The sequence below is a fragment of the Theropithecus gelada genome, chromosome 11, assembly GCF_003255815.1.
Source record: "Theropithecus gelada isolate Dixy chromosome 11, Tgel_1.0, whole genome shotgun sequence".
Lineage (NCBI taxonomy): Eukaryota > Metazoa > Chordata > Mammalia > Primates > Cercopithecidae > Theropithecus > Theropithecus gelada.
The window spans coordinates 27922604-27945249 of record NC_037679.1 but is presented as its reverse complement, the minus strand read 5'-3'; the positions used below and the strand labels follow the sequence as shown (position 1 = coordinate 27945249).

General features: G+C 40.1%; 1 protein-coding gene across 2 annotated transcripts in view; it reads left to right on the top strand.

Annotated features, from left to right (window-relative positions):
* CPM (carboxypeptidase M) overlaps window positions 1-22646 on the top strand; it is a 110814-nt gene that overhangs the window by 21566 nt on the left and 66602 nt on the right. The window contains exons 1-2 of one of the 2 annotated variants that reach the window (XM_025401486.1): window positions 10966-11017; window positions 11316-11478. In XM_025401486.1, the coding sequence (XP_025257271.1) occupies window positions 11319-11478 (160 nt within the window). In that variant the 5' untranslated portion in view covers window positions 10966-11017; window positions 11316-11318. Of the gene's footprint in view, window positions 1-10965; window positions 11018-11315; window positions 11479-22646 lie in introns of those variants that run through there. The other variant, XM_025401487.1, reaches the window with a different exon arrangement.

Sequence of the window (22646 nt, the reverse complement as noted above, 5' to 3'; positions counted from 1 at the left end):
TCTAGAGAAATGCTTATTAAAAAGACATACAGTTCTAAAAAACAAAGTCTACTAATAAAAAAATAAAGGAACAGTTTTTAAAAGATGCACAGCCCAGACTACAGAGTCCTTGTTTTAAACAGAGAGTGTTTGAGTTGAGATATATTCTTTAAATCTCTGAGTCCCACTGTTTAGACATCACCCTATGGTAGTTTAGGGAAAGGATTGTCTTGGACCTTAACAAAAACCATCTAGCTTTTCACTAACAATTTTCTTATCTCTAGCTATAAATAGCAATCTTTCATTCTGAAGAATTGCAAGGTCACTTTCTTTTTTTATTTTTATCAAAAACAAGCAAATCTAGTTTTGCTGGGGGTACTGATCTGAGTTGGGGGAGCTAGTTTGAAAGAGGTAGGTTTAGTACTGGGGGAGGTACCAGGAGATCCCAGCTTAAGATAAATACCTAAACTCCCTCAGGTACATGAGAAGCAGCAGACAATAGAAAGAATCATTGAGCAGCATTAGTATAAGGCATTATATTCTACATGTGAAATTTCAAGAAAATGTGTCTTTAAGGCCGAGGCAGGCAGATCACTTGAGGCCAGGAGTTTGAGACCAGCCTGGGCAACATGGTGAGACCCCGTATCTACAAAAAATAGCCATGTGTGGTGGTATACACCTGCAGTCCCAGCTACCCGGGAGGCTCAGGTGGGAGGATTACTTAAGCCTGGGAGGTTAAGGCTACAGTGAGCTGTGATCACACCACTGCACTCCAGCCTGGGCAACAGAGCCAAACCCTGTCTCAAAAAAAAAAAAAAAAAATCAGCAATACCTGGTACAAAATGTAGTAAGTGTAAGCTATTGTTATTGACAGTTGTAACAGCAGAATAAACAGAGGAATAGGTGCTGTTTAAATGTTTGATGAATTGATGAGTTGGTGTGGAGTTAAAATAATAATAGGTGACATTTATATTTTACTTTATGAGGTACTGTTCTAAGCACTGTTGCATATATTATTTCATTTAATAACCCTATGAGGTAAATACTATGATTTTCCCAATTTTATAGACAAGATTTTATAGAAGAGAAAACAGGCTGAGGGGAGTTAAGTGATTTGCTCAAGTTTAGATAGTCATGGAATTGAGATTTGAACTTTGTTTACCTGTATCCACATAGTAAGTACTCATTATATAGACATTTGCTAGGAGATGGATCCTTAGTAGGAATTTTTTTCTTTTTTTTTTTTTTTTTTTTTTTTAGCAAATGCCCTTTCCCCTTACTTTTTCTTAATGCACCTCCTTGAGGTTCAGATTTTCTTGACATTAGAGTAGTAACATCTATTAAGGTTTACACTTGGCTAAGAAGAGTTAGAAGACCACCTGACTGTTTTCAATAAGCTTTACTTTCTTCTAAAATCTAAGCCAATGTGTTTTTGACACTGAAATGCAACAGTCAAGTAAAGTTATCACTTCACCCACAAAGTCCCTGAAACAGGAAACACAGCATTCAGCAACATTTTTCTAAATGTGGACTTAAGAAATGTGTGGACTTAAGAAAACAACTACCAACTACTAAAAACAGTAATTAAACTACCTTAATAACAATTTTTTTTTTTTTTTTTTTTTTTTTTTTTGAGACGGAGTCTTGCTCTGTAGCCCGGGCTGGAGTGCAGTGGCCGGATCTCAGCTCACTGCAAGCTCCACCTCCCGGGTTTACGCCATTCTCCTGCCTCAGCCTCCGGAGTGGCTGGGACTACAGGCGCCCGCCACCTCGCCCGGCTAGTTTTTTTTGTATTTTTAGTAGAGACGGGGTTTCACCATGTTAGCCAGGATGGTCTCGATCTCCTGACCTCGTGATCCACCCGTCTCGGCCTCCCAAAGTGCTGGGATTACAGGCTTGAGCCACCGCGCCCGGCCCATAACTATTAAAACTCTCTCATACATATACACACACTCATGCAAACATATGTTAGCAACAACAACAAAACAGCAACAAAAAGCTGTAGGAAAGCACAAATAAACAGAAAGACATGCCATGTTCATGGATTAAAAGATTTAATATTGTTAAAAGTGCCATACTAGCTAAAATAAACATATTTAATGCAATTCCTCTCAAAATCCCAATGGTATTCCTTTGCAGAAACAGAAAAAGAAATTCTAAACTTCAAATGGAATCTCAAAGGACCCAAAGTAACCAAAGTGATCTTGAGAAAGAAAAACAAAGCTGGAGGCATCAGACTTTCTGACTTCAAAACATATTACAAAGCTACAAAAATCAAAACAGCCTTGGCTGGGTGCAGTGGCTCACACCTGTAATCCCAGCACTTTGGAAGGCCGAGGTGGGTGGATCACCTGAGGTCAGGATTTCGCGATCAGCCTGACCTATATGGTGAAACCCCATCTGTACTAAAAATACAAAAATTAGCTGGGCATGGTGGCATGCACCTATAGTCCCACCTACTTGGGAGGCTGTGACAGGAGACTTGCTTAAACCCTCCCAGCTACTTGGAAGGCTGTAACAGGAAACCGACTTAAACCTGGGAGGCAGAGGTTGCAGTGAGCCGAGATCACGCCACTGCACTCCAGCCTGGGCAACAGAGCAAGGCTACATCTCAAAAAATAAATAAAATAAATAAATAAACAAATAATACAAAAAGTAAAAAATAAAACCAGCCTCCCTGTCCCCTGTATCAGTACTAGATGCCAGTAGCACACACCCCTAGTCATGGCAATCAAAAATGTCTCAAGATAGTGCCAAATGTCTTCTGAGGGCAATACTGCCCCCCGTTAGGAGCCACTGATCTAACCAATCTGCTATTGTTTGACACTTAGGTTGTATCTACTTTGTCACAATTTAAAGCAGCAGCACCTATGAAGCTCCCAACATATATATATATATATATGTGTGTGTGTGTGTGTGTGTGTATATATATATATGTGTGTGTATATATATATGTGTGTGTATATATATATATATACTCAGCACATCTTCAAATTACTTCTGTAGCACAAAAATAGACAAATTGACCAATGGAACAGAAATAAGCCAGTCACAAAAAGACAAATATTGCATGATTCCACTTACATTAGGAATCTAAACTAGTCAGACTCTTAGAAAGAATGGTGGTAGCCAGGAGCAGGAGAGACAGGGAAAAGGTGAGTTGTTGTTCAATGGGTATAGAGTTTCAGTTTTGCAAGGTTTGAAAAAGTTCTAGAGCAACAGTGTGCATAGAGTTAACACACTGCACTGCACACTTAGAAACAGTTAAGATGGTAATTTTATATGTTTTATGCCACAATAATTTTAAAAATATAGAAAGGACATGATCTCAGAACTTTTATAATAAAGAACAAATTGCAACCCAATTCCAACATGTTAAGGTGTTCTCTTCTTGTTTCAATGAGAGCTGCTAAAAGTCTCAGTGTCTCATCTAAGCAAGAGGAACCTCACAGTGCCAAATCCCCCAGCCCTTCTCATTTGGATGATGGTTCTACTCAAACATTTGGAGACCAAAGCCCGAGTTGGTAATAAGAAGGATGTGTTGCTTGGCCTGGTGTTCTGGGCATATATATTTCAGGAGAACCTTTGGTAGGTAGGGATTAAGGATTGGAATCATAGGTCCTAACAGAACAATGTCTTCACACAATTAACACATAGTTCACACACTAGATGAAAATAAATTCCAAGTGGATTAAAAATATAAATCTGGGGGAAGGAGAGAGGGATGAACAGGAAGAGCACAGGGGATCATTAGGGCCATGAAATTATTCTGTATGATACTGCAATGTTGGCTACATGCCATTTTACATTAGTCAAAACTCATAGCATATGCAACGTAAACTATAGATTTAGTTAATAATAATGTATCAATATTGGCTCATCAATTTTAACAGATGTGACACACTAACGCAAGATATTAATAATAGGGGAAACTGTGTATGTGGGTAAGGCAGGAAAAGGGCATATGGGAACCCTATACTTTCTGTTCAATTTTTCTGCAAATCTCAAACTGCTCTAAAAAAATTTAATTTTAAAAAATGAGATGAAAGAAGAAAAAGTAAATGAAAAAATAAAACTACCAAAGAAATAAAAATAGAAGAAAATATAAATTATTTTATAATTTAAGAATAAACTTTGTAAGAATATGTCAAAAACTATGAATCCAGAAGGAAAAGACTAATACACAACCAGAAAAATGAGCAAAAACTATTAATAGACTATTTTTTTTTAAAGAAGAACAATAATGTTCAATAAGACTATGAGAGACTGAGCGCAGTGGCTCACTCCTGTAATCCCAGCACTTTGGGAAGCCGAGGCGGGCGGATCACGAGGTCAGGAGATCGAGAGCATCCTGGCTAACACGGTGAAACCCTGACTCCACTAAAAAAAAAATACAAAAAAAATTAGTTGGGCGTAGTGGCGGGTGCCTATAGTCCCAGCTTCTCGGGAGGCTGAGGCAGGAGAATGGCGTGAACCCCAGAGGCGGAGCTTGCCCTGAGAGGAGATCGCGCCACTGCACTCCAGCCTGGGAGACAGAGCGAGACTCAGTCTCAAAAAAAAAAAAAAAAAAGACTATGAGAGAAATGTTCAGTCACATTAATACTAAAACTTAAAATTATGAGATTTCATTTTTATCTATGAAACTGGCAAATTTTTTAAAAGAGATAATAGTAATCATGAGAGGCCAAACAGGCATGTTCACACATCACCGGTAAGGACTGTAAATTGGAATGACCTTTGGTCAGAAAAAAATTTCCAAAACTTGGAAAGCAAAATATGATTGCATAATTTGTTTTCATGTTAGGCATTGCCTAACCAGTCCATCTAAGGTGAATTGAATCCTGACTCGTTATTATGGATTTGCACATTTTACAACTGCAAATTCAAATGTTAGCTTGTAGAAAAATGGTGAGATGCTATATTTTTGTCCAGTGGAGATCTAATTTCTGTCCTGCACAGATGGAAATAATTTCTGCTCTGTAAAGATAGCACCAAACGTTATGGTTTATCACCCTGTAAGACATTAATCAGATTTATATCTAATTTAGCAATAATGTAGAATGATTTTAGTATTCTCTTTTTTATATATTTATGCACATATGTATATAGGATGTATATTTATATATGTATATCATATATAGTACATATATACATAATATACATAATATATGTATATAGGTATGTGTACACAATACATATACTATATGTATATAATATAATACTATAAGTATATACATATGTATATATTATGTATACATGTATATGCATCATATACATTATGGGATGTATATATACATATATACATAACATATACATATGTATATATTATAGATATATGTACATGATATATACATAGATATATGTACATGGTAAATGTATATACACAGATACATATGTATACATATATAGATATTATGTACATATCTATGTATATACTTATAGATATACGTACATAATATCTATGTATATACTTACAGATATAGTTATATATCTATGTATATACTTACAGATATATGTACATAATATCTATGTATATATAGTTGTATATACACATAATATATGTATATACACATATAAATAGAAATACATAATATATGTACACATATAGATATGTGTGTGTGTATATATACACGCATATTTTCTCATGTCTTTCTTTGAACTGGCTTTGTTATCCTACTGGTTTCCTCATTAATAAGTTAAAACTTGACTTGTGCTTATTCTATATTTGTGTGAGAGTGCTTTTTAACATTTAAAAAATTATACATTTGACATTTTATATGAGTATAATTTGGCCAAATATTTTAAGTCTTAAAAATGTACATGCTTTTTAACCTAGCAATTACATGTCTAAGAATTGATCCTAAGGAGGTAACGTGTGCTCAAAGATTTAGCTCTGAGAATGTTTATAGATGTGCTGTGTATAATAATGAAATACCAGAAACAAATATTCCACATTAGGGCACTGATTAATACCTAAATGTGTGTGTGTTTGTTTGTTTGTTTTGGGGTTTGGGTTTTTTTTTTTTTTTTTTTTAAGACAGTCTCATTCTGTCACCCAGGATGGAGTGCAGCAGTGCGATCATGGCTCACTGCAACCTCAAACTCCTGGGCTCAAGCAGTCCTCCTGCCCCAGCCTCCTGAGTAGCTGGGACTACAGCCTGTGCCACCACACCCCGCTCCTAAATGTGTTTTAAAAATGGTTGTTTCCAGGTATGTAAAATTTGTAACTTTAAATTTTTTCTTTTATCTTGTTCAGATTTTCTTGTGACACTTTCAAAAGAAAAAAGTTTGAAAGTCACAAAGTCTAGTTACACTGTTCTCATTCTTGTTGACATCTATTGAGGTACTTAGCCCCCGACTATAGTTGTTCCCTCTGTCCCAGTTCCTGCTACTATCTTAGGAAAATCCAGAGTCCTTAAACAGAATTGATCCAATACTCTGGCTTTTTCATTCCTTAATTTCCCATTTCCAGTGATCTTTACCTCCTCTTCACTTTTGTAATTCACTCTAAGACATTTTGATCCTGTTTTCATTCAGAATTAGTCATTGGTCCTCTCTAACACTTTTCTGCTTTTTCCGCCGCTTTGCAGAGGAAATGCCTTCATTTTTTTCTGATTTAAAAAAGCAATGCATGTTTGCTGGAAAAACTTTTCAGAAAATACAGAAAGATTTTTAAACAAATTAAAACATTGCAACTAGTGGATTAGCACTCAGCATGTTGGTAACCTTAGAAACATATTGCTGGGAATAGGTTTTCTTGTTTGTTTTATCTAAATGAGATCTTACTATTCATTTTACTTTTATTATCTGCTTCTTGCCTGAACAATTTATCTTTCCAAGTGAATAAATACAGATCTACATTGACATTATGAAAAATAATTAATCGTACAGCTATAATATTCTTTAACCCAGGGTGTCTCAACTTCAGCACTATTGACATTTTGGGCTGAATAATTCTTTGTTGTGGGAGGCTGTGTTGTGCATTGAAGGATATTTAATGCCTCCCTGCCCTCTATCAGTACAGTACTAGATGCCAGTAGCTCCCATCCCTAGTTATGACAATCAAAAATGTCTCCAGATATTTCCAAATGTCTGCTGTGGGCAATACTAACTCAAGTTGAGAACCACTGATCTAACCAATCTGCTATTGTTTGACATTTAGATTTTATCTACTTTGTCACAATTTAAAGCAGCAGCACTGATGAAGCTCCTAACATATACAAACTCAACACATCTTCAATTACTTTTATAGCATACATTTCTAGCAAGGAATGGCACATTTAAAATTTTGATGTCTATTCCCAGACTTCCCTCCAGAAAAATTGTATTAATTTAGAATACCATTGAAACAGCATAAATGTCATTTCCTGAGATCCTGTCTACTTCCAGGTATTGTCAATCTTTTTAATTTTGCTTTGTGATAAGCAAAACAAAATATTACTTTACCTTTTTAACTTATAATTCTTTGATTGCTTACCAGGTTGGCAACCTTTACTATGTTTATTAGCTATTTGCGTTACTGCTTTTATGAACTGCTTATTAATCTCCTTTGCTCATTCTTGATTTTGTCAGAATTATTAATTTCTTATTCCAGTTTATAATTTTTCTCATAACCTGATTTAAACCTTTCTTCTTATAACCTTTATAAGGCTTCCTGTACAGAAGTCATACATTTTTATATTTTTAAATATTTTTATTATGGTTTTACCTTTAATGGCGCCATGCTTAGAAAGATCATCTCTAGGGCCAGGCCTGGTGGCTCACGCCTGTAATCCCAGCACTTTGGGAGACCGAGGCAGGCAGATAACTTGAGGCCAGGAGTTCGAGACCATCCTGGCCAACATGGCGAAACCTCATCTCTACTAAACGTACAAAAATTAGCTAGGTGTGGTGGTGGGCACCTGTAATCCAAGCTACTGAGGAGACTGAGGAAGGAGAATTGCTTGAACCCGGGAGGTGGAGGTTGCAGTGAGCTGAAATTGTGCCACTACACTCCAGCCTGGGTGACAGAGCAAGACTCCGTCTCAAAAAAAATCACCTCTAAAATCTCTACACTTCAGTATTTTACTCTATTAGGCGAACCTTTTATTTTGCTGTTATCTTTCATACTCTAACACTAAATCTTTTTTCTCTCTAGACCAGTGCACCTTAAACTTGAATGTACATATACATCATCTGGAAATCCTATTAAAATGTGTGTTCTGATTCAGTAGGTTTGGAGGCAGATGAGAGAGTCTGCATTTCCAACAAGCTCCCAGGTGATGCCAGTGCTGTCCCTGGCTGGCACTCTGAGTGTTACTAGCTCCTAAACCTTCAGCACTCAGTCTTCTGTACCCCCTACCTCCATTCTCTGACTCCTTCCTGAAGTTGCTTCCCTTCCTACCTAGTGTGAACCCCAGTGGCAGCAATTTCAGCTATAGCTCATCTCTGTTTTTCCAGAACAACAATCCTGGCAATCTCCATTCCAGTATTGATGAAGCCACCATTTCTTCCAGTCTCCAGCCACAGCACCTTGCAGGAAAACAGATAGTGTCCATGTTCTTCTATTAAAAAGATACGATTTCTAAGGTACATCAGCAAGCCTTCACTTTGCTCCCACTCAGTTCCCTTTCCCATTCCTAGAGTAACTTTGCCTAAGGTTAATCTCCTCAAGCTCTAGTCCCCCTCCTCTCAGACCTCTTAGTCAATGAACAACAATGAAAGGAGAACTTCTTTAACTCATCCAGTGGAAATAACATTTAGCATAGTGACTACTGCACAATTAAAAAACAAAAACAAAAACCAAAAAAAAACCTACTCAAAGACTCAACAATATCATATTAAGATTTTCCAACTCTTGGGCCAGGCGAGGTGGCTCACTCATGTAATCCCAGCACTTTGGGAGGCTGAGGCAGAAGGATCACTTGAGGCCAGTAGTTCAAGACTAGCCTGGCCAACATGGTGAAACCCGGTCTCTACTAAAAATGAAAAAGTTTGGCAGGTGTGGTGTAAAAATACAGAAGTTAGGCAGGTGTGGCGATGCGCGCCTATAATCCCAGGTACTTTAGAGGCTGAAACACAAGAATCGCTTGAACCTGGAAGGTGGAGGCTACAGTGAGCTGAGATTGCACCACTGCACTCAAGTCTGGGCAACAGAGTGAGACTGTATCTCAAAATAAATAAATAAACACATAATAAAGCAACTTCTCTTAAAAAAAAAAAAAATGGCTGGGCGCCATGGCTCAGGCCTCTAATCCCAGCACTTTGGGAGGCTGAGGTGGGCAGATCGCCTGAGGTCGGGAGTTCCAGACCAGCCTGGCCAGCATGATGAAACCCCGTCTCTAGTAAAAATACAAAAATTAGCCAAGAGTGGTGGCAGGCGCCTGTAATCCCAGCTACTCCGTAGGCTGAGGCAGGAGAATTGCTTGAACCTGAGAGGCGCAGGTTGCGGTGAGCTGAGATCAGGCCGATGCACTCCAGCCTGGGCGGCAGAGGGAGACTCCATCTCAAAAAAAAAAAAAAGACTTCCATTTTATAGACCAGAAAATAAGGCACAGAGTCGACACAGTCACTGAGTGTCCGTGCAAGAATTGGCGCCCATTCCATGAGCGCCTCAGCTCTTGAACCACTCTTCTCTGCTGCCGCAGAATCACAGGAAGTCTCAGGGAGGCCTGAGAACTCAATTCTAGGAAAAGTATCTGTATCTGTAAGAAAGAAGGAGCAGGGAATCTAACAGTTCTCAGCTCTTGAAGGCACATTAGATTCATTCAAGGTCCTCTTTAAAAATACACTTTCTTTGGCCTCCATGAGAAAAACTCTATTCAGTTAGTCGGGGGCTTGCATCCATATTTTTAGTCTGTAAAAGAGGAATGTTATCTGAAATCAGTGGTTTTCAAACTTTTTGTATCCCCCGGACCTTGACACGGGCCCCAATACCCTGACACGGTTACTGAGAATCCAGGAGAGAGGGAGAGAGAAGTGAGGAGAGGGGGAGAGAGAGACGGGGAGAGAGATAGGGGAAGAGAGAGAGGGGGAGAGAGAGACGGGGAGAGAGATAGGGGAAGAGAGAGAGGGGGAGACAGAGGACAGAGACAGAGTCGAGGGGTTGGGGGAGAGAGAGAGAGAATGAGAATGATTTTTTTAGAGAGGTAAAAAGGGTTGGCCTTCGCCACAAACCACCTCTCAGGTTTAAGTGAATCCTTCTTTCTCTCCTGCAGAGACTGTGCCATCCTTCCAGAAATGAGCATTTTAGGACGAGAGACCTGGAATTGGCCTAAGACTCAGGTGCAGGTGGGGGAAGCATCGGATTTACAACAGTGGTCCTGCCTTCTTCCATGTGACTTCCAGTTTTAAATTCAATTCCAATTTACTCAAATCCCACCCACTATGTAAATTTGTAGGAAAATATCCTGCACTCTGCACTTCGTGGGATTTAAAACTTCCACACAGGCGCGCGTTCTTTCTTGAAGCCCCGCGATTGCTGAGCCTCGCTGGGCAGCTTGGCACCGCTGGGAGCTTGGCTCGCCCTGCCAGGGCCGACGCAGCCCATCCCGCAGGAGCCCGCGCGGGGCTCAGGGCACCCAGGACTCCGGACGCGTCCCGGCTCCAGGTGGGCCCCGGCACCGCCAACCGCAGGAAACTGGCCGAGTCCTAAACTTCTTCCAAGTGGCTGTAGCCAGCGACAGAGAGTGTCCCTCAGTGGAGCGCCCTGTGGCTGCCCAGGCCACAGCCACGGCCGAGGCGAGGACACACTTCTAACCTGGGGCGCCAGCAAAGGCTGTAGCGAGCGGCGACTCCATGTCCCGCAGCCCTCCGCCCCGTTCCGCCGCCCGCCCCCCGGTACCGGCAGCAGCGCCACCAAAGGGCACACCGCGCGGGCGCCGGCTCTGCTAGGTGCGAAGGCGGCTGAGGCCCCGCCCGGGAGGCACCCGCGAGGCTCCGGAGTGGGCCGGAGGGAGGAACGGGGGCGGGGCCCAGGCGCGCCCGCCCCCTGACCTGGCTATAACACCCGGCCCCGCCGGGCAGCCGCAGGCGGGTAGAGGTGCGCGCCTGGGACTTGGTGAGGCTGGGGGCTCGCGGGGCCGGGCGCAGCTGCGGCAGCTGCTGGGCGGCGGAGGTGCCGGGAGGAGGAGGAGCGGGGGACGCCGGCAGCTAGGTTGAGGGCACCGAGGCTGCCCGTGCTCCCGGTCTCCGGTTACACGGCTCACTCCCGAAGGTGTTGCTTCCAGCTTTTGCCTCCTTAAAAGGCAGGAAGCGTCAGTGTTGGGAGACCCTGAGACCTGAGTACCGAGCCGTAGCCGGTGATGCCCCCGCCTGCCCTCATGTGTTCTCAGGTTCTTATTTTTATTCATCTCTAGAACATGAACTTCCCGTACCTCTGGCTAGAGCTGTTGCTGCCTTTGGTAGCTGCGCTGGATTTCAACTACCACCACCAGGAAGGGATGGAAGCGTTTTTGAAGACTGTTGCCCAAAACTACAGTTCTATCACTCACTTACACAGTATTGGGAAATCTGTGAAAGGTAGGGTCCGTCTCTGCACACTTTCCCAGACCCTTAGTACTCCATTTCAGTATTCATTAAGTATGCCCCAGCTTCCTGTCTGCTCTTCCATGCACCTACTCTGAGTGGCACAGAACGGGTCAACCGGTACCACGCGTGTTGGTTGATTTCTGCTTTTGTTGGGAGGAATAGTAGGAAGAACTGAATTTTACTGGACTTGTCCGTTGTAATTCAGTGTCACTGAGTCCTTTGCATTATTGGAGTTCTGTCTTTTTGGATCTTGCAGACATTGGTTATTTGGGATGTGTGTTTTAGTTCCTTTTCAAGATAAACTCCCAAGTAAATCCATTTATCCATTTCAATTCCCCTTTGTATGGGCTTCTTTAAATATGACTTGGACTGTTAATATCATTTCTTCAAGTCTCTTTTAAACTGAAATAATGCAGTTTTGTTGGTAAGATTTCTATGTCATATGTAATTAGTCTTTTATTTAAAGTTATGCAAAACTATCATTTCTGCAAGGTTCTTTTAATCTAAGTAGTACAATTCTGTTGGTTAGATTTGTGTCATGTATAATTAACCCTATGGCTTAAAGTTATGCAAAAAAGTGGTTCTATGATTAAAGGCTGTTTTCAAAATGTATCCATTTGAAGAAGACAATGCTAGATAATGAATATACATTAGTAGTGATTGAAACTCTTCCCAGCATTTTCATATTTATCATTAATAATTTATTATTCTAAGTTAGAAACTACATAAAGTTATTTTCATTTTTATAGACAGCAAGTTTGAATCAAAGAAATTAAATAATTTGTTCAAGGTCTCCCAGATGGTGAATTTTATAGTCAGCACTGGCATCCATTCGGACAAGGCAAATAATTTGATCAGATATCGTTATTTCTTTTTTATTTCTTTTCTTTTCTTTTCTTTTCTTTTTTTGAGACGGAATCTCACTCTGTTGCCCAGGCTGGAGTGCAGTGGTACGATCTCAGCTCACTGCAACCTCCACCTCCCGGGTTCAAGCAATTCTCCTGCCTCAGTCTCCCGAGTAGCTGGGATTACAGGAATGCGCCACCACACCTGGCTAATTTTTTTGAATTTTTAGTAGAGACGGAGTTTCACCATATTGGCCAGGCTGGTCTCGAACTCCTGACCTTGTGATCCTCCTGCCTCGGCCTCCCAAAGTGCTGGAATTACAGGCGTGAGCCACAGTGCCCAGCCGAGATATCGTTATTACTTAATCATCTTTTATTATCCTGATGTTCCCAAAGAGGTTACCAGAAAACTTAGTCCTTAAATCAAAAGTTTCAAAAAGTTTATGTAATTTGGATCTCAACTTTTTGTAAGGTGTGTTCAAACTCTACCTGGATTTTAGCTCTGAGCTTTTGAGTCAATTGAGAGTCTCATAATTACCATATTCTTAATCATTTTTCAAAAAAAAAATCAAGGCTATGGCTTCTATATTAAATAAAAAGTATTATATAAATGTATTTATGTACAATGCAAAGTCAAATCCTGGACTGTGTGTAATAGTAACTTTGTTTTTAAACAGCATTGCCAAAGAGTTGGTGCCAGATTACTCTGTATTACTCTATAATCCAAAATTATAGAGGTTGGGTGTGTGAGAAATCATATCTTGAATCAGCATACATATTCAGCCTTCTGAAATCATTTTCCCCTAGGGCTAGAGTAGAGCAATTTAAAAAGATCTAGGAATACTAATTTTATTAATTAAAAAATATATAGAACACAACCAGCTTGAGTTATTGTTCAGTCATCATTTCAACCACAAGACGATGAGGATATTGTTAATTTTAAGTACTAAGTGATTTGGTAAGGTTTTGTATTTTCAAACACAATGTGCTTGTGACAGCTGGGGGCTCTCTTTCCTAATATGAATCAGCAATTGTGATCCATCCTGCATGATGTCAAACCACAATCACAGTGAAAGTCAGCAGGCTTAATTTTTTTTTTTTTAATTTTTACCTTGTATGCACTCTTGCGGTTAAAGGCTTGAGGAGTTATCATGTAAAAATGAAATCTGGCACTAGTGTTTAAATATTTGTGTTGAATATGTTGTTCTGAATAATAACTCAGATTAAGAAAAATCCCAAATCTGCCATTTGGCTCCAAGTGGTAGATTAAACTGTATCAGTAACTGGGAGTCAGTTGCCGAAGTGTCACTGCACTTTAGTGTGACAATTGAGAGATGGTGCTCCTTTGTTGGTGCTCTTTTTCACTAGATATTTTCCCTAACCATTCTGCCTTCTGGCGTAAGATAAGTTTGCTTAGAAAACAAAATTTATGACCAGGCCCAGTGACTCACACCTGTAATTCCAGCACTTTGGGAGGCCTACGCGGGAGGATCACCTGAGGTCAGGAATTTGAGGCCAGCCTGGCCAACATGGTGAAACATTGTCTCTACTAAAAATACAAAAAATTAGCTAGGCGTGGTGGTGTACACCTGTGGTTCCTGCTACTAGGGAGGCTGAGGCAGGAGAATAGCATGAACCCAGGAGGCAGAGGTTGCAGTGAGCCAAGATCATGCCACTGCACTCCAGCCTGGGCGACAAGAGTGAAACTCCATCTCAAAATAAAAGAAAATAACACAGAATTTATTATACATGTGTTATTTATTTATTTATATCACATGTATTAACACGGGCAGTCTTACCCAGAAAGGAAAGTAATATTCCTACATAACCAAATACATGTTTAGTTTTTGTAAAAACTTAAATATATGTGATATGCCTATGTAAATATATGCATATCACGTATTTTCTTTGTTGTAATTGTGGATTATATTCTGCTTGTTTTTTCATTTCATGTTATTTCCTTATATATTTCCATGAATTGACAAAGTCTGCAGATGTGAATTCGTTGCTGTATAGTATTCTATCCTCTTGATTATGTGAATTTTCTTAGTCATTCACCTCTGAGCATCTGTAGAGTTTTTGGTTAACTCTGTTATAAACAGGGATGCTATAAAACCATTGATACCTATCATGATAATTACCTTCTATTATTACTGGTGATTTTTAAAAACTTTTTTATTTTGAAACTTTTAAAACCCACACAAAAGTTAAGCACACAGATACCCAGCTTCAGCCATAGTAGACCATATTTCAATTGAGTCTTTTGAAGGAAGTCCCACTGCCTCGCGACATAGTAAAGAAAGTCTTGGGTGAAACAAGAGATGCAAAAAAGTACTGATGACTTAGTTCAGAAAAATCAGAAAAGGTACAGTGTTCATCAGTTTGTTCATTCAATCCTCCATTCAATTAAGGAAGCACCTCCCATTTTTTGCCCCTAACCCCTTTGTCTAGAAGGATGTCTGGCACATAATCAATAATCTATATCTATTTATTTAATGGATCGAATATTTGCTGAGCAAAAGCCATGGGAGGCAAACAAAGATGTGCGTCATTCATTCCCTGCCATTAGGTAGCCCATTTTCAAATACAAACATATTTACTGTGCATTTCTCAGAGTAGTCTCTCCACATACACCCCAAAATTAGTTTAGGAACATTTTATTATTTTTTTAAAAAATGAACCCTTGTGTTGAGAGTTGACTTTCAACAGATAGCAACGAAAGAGCTGCTCTGCTACATACAAAACCCCAAAGGGCCATTTTAAATGAGATTTCCTACTATCTATTTTAAGAATCTTGTCTTGGCTGAGTGTGGTGGTTCACGTCTGTAATCCCAGCACTTCAGGAGACCAGCCTGGGCAACATGAGAGACTCCATTAAAAAAAAAAAAAAATTTAATTAACCAGGCATAATGGTGCATGCCTGTGGTCCCAGCTACTTGGGAAACTGATGCAGGAGAATCACTTGAGCCTGGGAGTTCAAGGCTGCAGTGGGTCATGATCGTGCCACTGTATTCCAGCCTGGGCTACAGAGCAAGACCCTGTCTCAAAAAAAAAAAGAATCTTGTCTTGCCTCTTGCTAAGTCTAATCATCATTGTATCTGAATATGGTAGGTGGGATAATAACACTTTCCTTACTAGTAATAATATTATTAGAGATTTTTTAAAGCCAGTCAAATTTAGTAGTCTCTGTTATCAAGTACTTTCCATGTCGTAGATAGTTTAATACATTATTTCAATCTCAGCAACTCAAAGTAGGCGTTATCCTCATTTATAAAACAGGTAAAATGAGGCACAGAGAGGTTAATTAACTTGCTGAAGATCACATAGCTAAGTGTTAGAAGATTCAAACTCAGATCTGCCTGTTTCCCAAGCACCTGTCTGTTCTCTTTTAAAAAGCAGCTTGACACAGATGGGGATGATTCCATGGAAGTTGAGGTCATTAGTACAGGGTTTTAGGATCATGATTTGGGCACATTTGACCTGAAGGTATAGCTTCTACCAAGGATCTAGAGCTGTTCAATTCTGTAGCCATTAGCCACGAAGCAATTGAGGAGTTGAAATATGACTAGACCAAACTGAGATGTGCTAGAAAGTGGCTTTGAAGACTTAATACAAAAAAGGAAAATATTTCACTAATAATATTTTATATTGATTACATGTTGAAATAATACTGTTTTAGATATGTTATGTAAGAAATATTTTTTAAAATTAATTTCAAGGCCAAGAGCAGTGGCTCACACCTGTAATCCCAGCACTTTGGGAGGCTGAGGCAGGTGGATCGTCCGAGCTCAGGAGTTTGAGACCAGCCGGGGCAACATGGCAAAACCCCATCTCTACCAAAAATACAAAAAATTAGCTGGCCATGTTGGCATATGCCTGTCATCCTAGCTACTTGGGAGGCTGAGATGGGAGGACTGCTTGAGCTTGGGAGGTGGAGGTTGCAGTGAGCCAAGATTGTGGTTGTGCCAGTGCACTCTAACCTGGGTGACAGAATGAGACCCCCATCTCAAAAATAAATAAATATATAAATAAAATTTAATTTCACCTGTTTCTTTTTACATTATTAATGTCACTAGTAGAAGATTAAAATTATATATATGACTTGCATTATATTTTGATCGGACTGTGCTGCTATAGAGTACAATTTGTTATTATTAATTTTTTCCTGAGTACAAAAGGATTTCTAGTTCATTTAGAAAATTTGGACCATACAACAAAGCACCAAAAAGAAAATGAAAATCTCACCGTCCAAAGGAAACATTTAGTAGACTGGAATCATGCTACACAGTTTTGAGCCTTTTTACCCCCCTGAGTCAAATATCTTATTTTGTTCATCCATGCAAACATGTTATGTCTAAAACTTGATTTTAAATTTCTGTTTTGTGTCCTATCAATAGATATATTATTGTTTATTTAACTTATGCCCACTGGTGAATATTTAGTTCGTTTCTAAACTTTCCCTGTTATAATCAATGCTATAGTGAACATCCTTGTGGCTAAGACAGCAAAAATCTGAGCACAGTTTTTGGAACCACCCTGCCCAAGTTCAAATTCTGGATTCTCAGTTTTGTAGCTACGTGATCATGGATCTTTAGAACAATTCCTGGCACATAGTAAGTGCTATGTAAAAGCTGCTATTATTATCATAGATACATACCCAAAAAGGAAATTACTAAGTCTAAAGCAGTTTTAAGTATTTGATATACATACCAAATTCCCTTCCAAAAAGATTGTGTTGATTTATAATCTCTTGGGAAATGCATATTAAGAAAAATAAAACAACTCTTCTAAAACTTACACTAGTCATAAATCAATACTATCATTAGAGCTTTGAAAGATGACTGTAGTATGTATTTCTCATTGATATATTTTAAGTATGAGGGAGAATTTATTTCTCTTGCATCTTTCCCTAAGAACTCTCACCTTCCCATAATCAACAGACATTTACTGAATTCCTCTACTAGGATTCCTATACCATTTCAGATGTTCAGAAATCTTCCTAACATTAGTTAAGATTCTTGCTCCTAAAAGGAAAGTACTGTGTTCACATACACAGATCTCTCGTGATCACTTGCCCTGACTGGATAGATTTTAGCTGGTGATTTACCCTCAGAAAAGAGCATTGTATGTAAAATTTTGGCACAACACTTGGTCATCCGTCACACTCTGCTCATTTCCCAAATATGCTCGTAAAATCAGTTTGCTTGAGATCCTGCATAAAATGCCTATTGTGATGCAAATGCTGACATATTGAGGATGAATATCAAGAAAACCACTAAAATCTAGGAACTTCAGCTATAATATACATGTTTGTGATTTAAAGTTATATGGGTTTAGTAAGCCTTTCCCCTTTAACATAATATGCAGAGTCCCTTTCAGAGACATTTATCAGCTATCAGCCTTATTCTTATTCTTGAAACATTCAGGGTTTCTTAAAGACACTGCCTTCTTTTTTTTTTTTTTTTTTTTGGTATGGAGTCTCGCTCTGTCACCCAGGCTGGAGTGCAGTATCACAATGTCGGCTCACTCTGCCTCCCAGGTTCAAGCAATGCTCCTGCCTCAACCTCCTGAGTAGCTAGGATTACAGGCGCCCACCACCGCGCCTGGCTAATTTTCATATTTTTAGTAGAGACAGGGTTTTACCATGTTGGCCAGGCTAGTCTTGAACTCCTGACCTCGTAATCCGCCCGTCTCAGCCTCCCAAAGTGCTGGGATTACAGGTGTGAGCCACTGCACCCCTCCTATCACTTATCTTTTCATGCTTACATTCTTCATGTAAGCATGAAAATTTTAGTTGTGTTTTTTTTTTTCAGTAGAGGCAGGGATCTCACTATGTTGCCCAGGCTGGCCTCGAACTCCTGAGCTCAAGCGATCCTCCTGCCTCAGCGTCCCTTAGTGCTGGGATTGCAGGAATGAGCCACTGTGCCCTCCGCCCACAATTTTCTAATGTCCTCCACAGGTGTAAGATGAGCTTACAATTATCTGAGGCTAAAACCGAGCTTTTTTTTTTTTTTTTTTTTTGAGACAGAGTCTCGCTCTGTTGCCCAGGCTGGAGTGCAGTGGCTGGATCTCAGCTCACTGCAAGCTCCACCTCCCAGGTTCACACCATTCTCCTGCCTCAGCCTCCCAAGTAGCTGGGACTACAGATGCCCGCCACCTCGCCCGGCTAGTTGTATTTTTTTGTATTTTTTAGTAGAGACAGGGTTTCACCATGTTAGCCAGGATGGTCTCGATATCCTGACCTTGTGATCTGCCCGTCTCGGCCTCCCAAAGTGCTGGGATTACAGGCTTGAGCCACCGTGCCCGGCCTTACCAAGCTCTTTTTTATATGCAAATACAAAATATTTCCCCCCATAGTTTTAATATATACTGAACTTTTCAGGGATGCCACTGTATGTAAATTGAGGGGAAATTATATTTTGTTTTGCTCTCAACATGACTGAGAGATATTTCATATTCAGAAGATCCTGACAACAGTGACAAAAGAGCCAAATCAGTCTGCATTTGTAATCTATGTGTTCACGGTGCCTCTCAAGTATAGATACAAGCATGTGACTTCTTCATTTGTCTTCCAGTGGAGTGCCCAAGTGTTTGCATATGGATACCATATTTTATGTAAATTGCTTTCTTTTTTATTTCTGCTTTATGTAGTTTGAACACTATATTGATCTTTTGAAATTATGTATGTAAATGTGTTAGAATTGGATGCCAGCATAATAAAATAGAAGTTGCAAAATATTGGATATGAAAACAAGAGGCATCATCTGATAGGGTTAAGAACTATTGGTGTAAAAGCACAAAGAGAGCTGATAAGGACCCACTTCAAGTTCATGTAGCCAGCATCCAAAAGATGCTTAGTTTCTCTTCTTAATCCCTGAACTTGTGTGTCTGATAGTAACACTGTGGTGACAGCAGTATCTAGAGTTGAGATGTGGTAACTGCCATTAGCCCTGATTCCTCCTTTCAGTTTGTGTGTTTAGAACACCCCTTTCTCTAAGAGTGCAAAGAAAGTAAGATGTTAAAAAAAAAAAAAAAACACCTTAACGTGAAATTACCCCCAAAAAAACAAAAAACAGAAAACCACACACACATACACACACACACACACATTATATCAAATACCAACATGCATTTGGGTTAAGGGAAGGAGACTAAGTCAAATTTAGTCAAATCTTTCTGCTTGGAGCTAGGCTTGGTCCTGTAGTCCCAGCTACCTGGGAGGCTTACACAGGAGGATCAGCTGAACCCAGGAGTTTGAGGCTGTACTGCACTATGATCGCACCTGTGAACAACCACTGCGCTCCAGCCTGGGCAACACAGCGAGAGTCTATCTCTTTAAAAGAAGCAAACAAACAAAAAACACTTCTATCTAGTGATGTCAAGCAATTGACATTCTTCCTAGAAATTAAATGTAATACTGTGTAGTAGTTTGTGAAAAGGTTAGTAAGTCCTAATTTGAATTTGTGTTAAAATAAAACAGACACAAAATGCACATTAAAAATGTTTCTCATCTCTGTTTTCTGAGGACTGCTGCATGTCACAGGTTTTAAAAACACACATTTTCTGTCTGTGACCTTTCACATACATACCTTTGTCAAGCTCAACTGGAGGGCTTAATCTCCACTGCATCAAAAAAAAAAAAAAAAAAAAAAAAGCTGCCAACTTCAAACAAATTGCCTTGGAGGTGGCTTCACAGAGTTATCATGCACTTACCTGGAGTTGAAGATAACTACCTTGACAGTGGGGATACAAAGGCAGTAATGATAGTACTTACTACCCCAGTCTTTAGCCTATCATGGAATTCAGGAGAAACCAATTAAGTAATCCTTCTGTTTGTTTAAAGAACTTTCCATTAGTTGCTTCTCCCATTTTTAAATTATTCTGATGCGAATGCGTGAAAACTAGAACCCCACTTAAAAATCACAACTAAAGTAACAAGTATTGACAGTTAATTCAAACACATAACTGAGCCTCCTTTCCCACATAATGCACACGCACATATACAAATACAGGCAGGTGAAATTTAGCATAACATCATGTTTTTAGAGCAGGAATAAATGTTAGAGACCATTTCATCATTTATTAGGTTAATTGAAACAGTTCAAAATGTTGCTTCCTCCAGAAACCTTTTTCTATTCCCCTGGGCAGAGTCGGAATCTCCTTGCACACCTCTTCTCCTCTTGCGCATCTTCCAGTAACTCTATGTGCACATACAGGCCAAGGACCAGGCTTTGTTCAGCTTTGTATCCTAGGCACTAAGATGTGATTATTACATGTAACAGATACTCTCAGGGACAAAGATGTAGAGTTATTATATGCTTATTAAATGAAACATATGAATGCAAAGATATTGTATGTAGTATATTAAATAATACATAAGTATATAGGATGTACATTTTTAGATATACTTTTTTTTTTTTTTTTTTTTTTTTTTTTTGAGACGGAGTCTCGCTCTGTCGCCCAGGCTGGAGTGCAGTGGCGCGATCTCGGCTCACTGCAAGCTCCGCCTCCCGGGTTTACGCCATTCTCCTGCCTCAGCCTCCAAGTAGCTGGGACTACAGGCACCCGCCACCACGCCCGGCTAGTTTTTTTTTTTGTATTTTTAGTAGAGACAGGGTTTCACCATGTTAGCCAGGATGGTCTTGATCTCCTGACCTCGTGATCCACCCGCCTCGGCCTCCCAAAGTGCTGGGATTACAGGGTTGAGCCACCGCGCCCGGCCTGATATACTTTTATATTGTTACATATATTGTATGTAAGTTTTATATACTTTCATATAGTTACCTATATTGTATGTAAGTACTACAGTCCCTCAAGAAAATGACATTGTTTTCTTACAAACTTTTTGTTAAAATTAGTTTTATATTAGTAGTAAATAATATGATAGCGTAGAGAGGTAGAATTGGGGAACCCCAATTATGCCCCAGTTCAAGATAAGTCTCTGGCATGTAGGGAAAAGCCTCAGAGAAGTTAGGGACTTTCAGGCAGTGAAGGACACAACTGAATTATTCACTGGCTAGCCTAAAATGGGTCTACCCCCCCTCCCTTGCCTTCAGCCCCCCAAAACACTAACCAAACATGTAATAAGAAAAGAGTAATTATAGGAGGTTCACCACCATTACCCTCACCCCTGCCTTCATTAAGAAGTGTTTAGGCCAGGTGCGGTGGCTCACACCTGCAACTCCAGCACTTTGGGAAGCTGAGGTGGGTGGATCACTTGAGGCCAGGAGTGTGAGACCAGCCTGGCCAACATGGTGAAACCCTGTGTCTACTACAAATACAAAAATTAGCCAGGCATAGTGGCAGGTGCCTGTAATTCCAGCTACCTGGGAGGCTGAGGCAGGAGAATCGCTTGAACCCAGGAGGTGGAGGTTGCAGTGAGCTGAGAGCTGAGATCGCACCACTGCACTCCAACCTGGGTGACAGAGCAAGACTCTGTCTCAAAAAAAAAAAAATAAAGTGTTTAAATAAATGCCTCTGGCTTTATTTAAACAGTCCAGGAATAATTCAAGGGTCTGTCACAGAATTTTGACAAAGAAAAGAAGGTGGGAGGGATCATGTGAAGAAGGCCTTTGTTCCCCCAAGAGTTAAGCAGGGGCCAGATGCAGTGGCTCAGGCCTGTAATCCCAGCACTTTGGGAGGCCGAGGCAGGCCAATCGCTTGAGGCCAGGAGTTTGAGACCAGTCTGGCCAACATGGCAAAACCCTGTGTGTACTAAAAAAATGCAAAAAAAAATTACCCAGGTGTGGTGGTGTGCACCTGTAATCCCAGCTACTCTGGAGGCTGAGGCAGGAGAATCGCTTGAACCCAGGAGGTGGAGGTTACAGTGAGCCAAGACTGTGCCACTGTACTCCAGCCTGGGCAACAGTGAGTCTCTGTGTAAAACAAAAACCAAAACAAACTTAAGCAGAGATATGAAACCCTTCCATTTTAAGTGTGTTTTCCCCCCTCCATACTCAGAAATGTACACATTTTCGGTGAAGGCAGATGATATGTCTAACTATTCTTGCTGTGAGTGGTTCAGAAGGGCACAGCTTTGGAAATACACAGATGAACTGTTGAAGGTAGTTTCACCTTAAGTTTTAGTCCTTGTTAAATATTGATTCCCTTGTCCATTGTTGGTGACTCAGTTGAGCCCACTCTTTAAAATGCTTTTCACAGGGGATACTCACTCTTTTTTTTTTTTTTTTTTTTGAGACGGAGTCTCGCTCTGCCGCCCAGGCTGGAGTGCAGTGGCCCGATCTCAGCTCACTGCAAGCTCCGCCTCCCGGGTTCACGCCATTCTCCTGCCTCAGCCTCCCGAGTAGCTGGGAC